The following is a 1,898-nucleotide window of genomic DNA, read 5'->3' as shown; positions in this document are numbered from 1 at the left end:
GTCGGAAAGTACGGCTCGCCGCTGGATGCAGCACGTTGGATATCGATATGGCCTCTGGAAGAAGAACGTTTACACCGACGGTCACGAGCGTGATGATGTCAAGTCGTACCGCGAGACGTTTTGCAAATATTTCCATGGCTTTGCAACAGGATGTCTTACTACTGTGGCGACGACATGGCAACGGTGGAGCATCCTAGCACAACAAATGAGTCCGAGATTGTTTGGGTTACGCACGATAAGTCAGTGTTTTACGCCAATGATGATGGCGGCAAAGGTTGGTCCCAAACCGACAACCATGACCTGCCCAAAAAATGGTCTCAGACTTCTTGTGCCCATGTCACGGCCGCTTGTACAACATGGTGAACGGCGTCAAGAAATACACGACTCAAAAGCTGCACGTCGGCAAGAACAACGAAGGCTATTGGACGTGTGAGCACATGATCAAACAAGGTCAAGAGGAAGTGGTCGCAGCATTCAACGAAATGCACCCGGGAGCGAAGGGATACTTTACCTTTGATCAGTCGACGAATCAAGCAGCCTTCGCCCCTGATGCGCTCCGTGCCTCGAATATGAGTCTTAAACCGGGTGGCGCCCAAGCCCTTCTTCGTCCTGGACGACTGCTGGGTGGAACAACTCAAAGTATGGTCTTTGAAGAAAACCATACCCGGAGTGGCGAGGCCAAAGGTCTACAGCAAGTACTCTTAGAACGAGGATACGACGTCAAGTTGTTGAAGATGTCTCTCTTTTGCAAATAAACGCACCTCAATACATGCCAAGGCGACGTCCGCATGTGCTGTGCGCGCCATTGCATGGCTTCCCAAGAAGACTTTCGTGCCCAGCTGTCCCTATTGGAAGAGACAATAATCAGGGCTGGTCACATTTGCGCATTCCTACCTAAGTACCATTGCGAATTGAATCCGATCGAATCGATCGGATTCGATCGGAGACGCCAAGCGCTACGCCAGGAGACACTGCGACTACTCGTTCGAAGGGTTAACGACTTGTGTCCCTCAAAGCCTTGATTCCGTACGTCCATCCGCAAGTTTTTTCGCCGCTGCGCCCATTTCATTGATGCCTAGAGCTTCGAGTATGACTACGAGTTAACAAGGTTCGCGCACACCAAGTACAAGAGCACAGACGAATCCCAAAGTTAATGTCTCAAGAGAAAGAGTTGCTCGTGGATGAAATGCGTTTGCAGAGTTCAAAGTAGTAAAATATACTACTTCGAAGTAATTGACTTACCTTTGGACAATTGCAACAAACCACAGCCGACAACCAAGGTGCCGTTCCGCGGGGGTAGCACATACAAGGACGGCTGGACTTCAGTGGGTCTCATGGCTCTTAACCGTCGTCAACCCGTGCCCCGCCTTGGTCCCTTTGCCATCCTCTTAGCGGCGCAGTCTCCGAGGAGAGACGCCTGTCTAGGCAGTGGGAGACTAAAAGCACCCGCCATGTCGCCAAGTGCCCACCGCCTTGGAACCCAGACTCTTTTTGGCACCTTGGCAAATTGAAGAATGATTCAAAATTTCATGTCTCAAAAAAATCCTGTACGGAAATTAATACAAATTACTGGAGGTTTTGAATTTTGGAGATACTCCAGATAGTTTTCGAAAGTTGTGGAAGTTTCGAAAGTTTCGAAAACAATTTATTGAAATTTCTCGTGATATATTATTCAATATATTCATATATAATAAATATATTTTCTCGTCCAAATTTGGCCAGTTGGAAGGTTCTAGATAAGTGCACCATACCTAGAGCACGTAAGAGTGATCATTGACCAATCAATTGTACTAAATATAAATCCATACAGTTCAACATGAATCTATCTCATGTCATTTGAAAGATTGTCGAACGTTGCCAGCCAAGCAGGGCCTTTCAAAGGCATATTTTATTTATTC

General features: G+C 47.3%; 1 protein-coding gene across 1 annotated transcript; it reads left to right on the top strand.

The window, feature by feature from the left end:
- Positions 1 to 356: 356 nt before the first annotated feature.
- On the top strand, positions 357 to 1,154 carry H257_17727 (hypothetical protein; the record flags this gene model as incomplete). The annotated part of the gene is made up of 4 exons (XM_009846613.1): positions 357 to 684; positions 778 to 873; positions 947 to 1,026; positions 1,080 to 1,154. 4 exons carry the CDS (start codon positions 357 to 359, stop codon positions 1,152 to 1,154), a joined length of 579 nt encoding a protein of 192 aa, XP_009844915.1.
- Positions 1,155 to 1,898: the final 744 nt, after the last annotated feature.

The sequence above is a fragment of the Aphanomyces astaci genome (assembly GCF_000520075.1).
Source record: "Aphanomyces astaci strain APO3 unplaced genomic scaffold supercont1.117, whole genome shotgun sequence".
Lineage (NCBI taxonomy): Eukaryota > Oomycota > Saprolegniomycetes > Saprolegniales > Verrucalvaceae > Aphanomyces > Aphanomyces astaci.
Note: the sequence above shows the minus strand (reverse complement) of the source record. Positions and strands in the feature narration are given on the sequence as shown.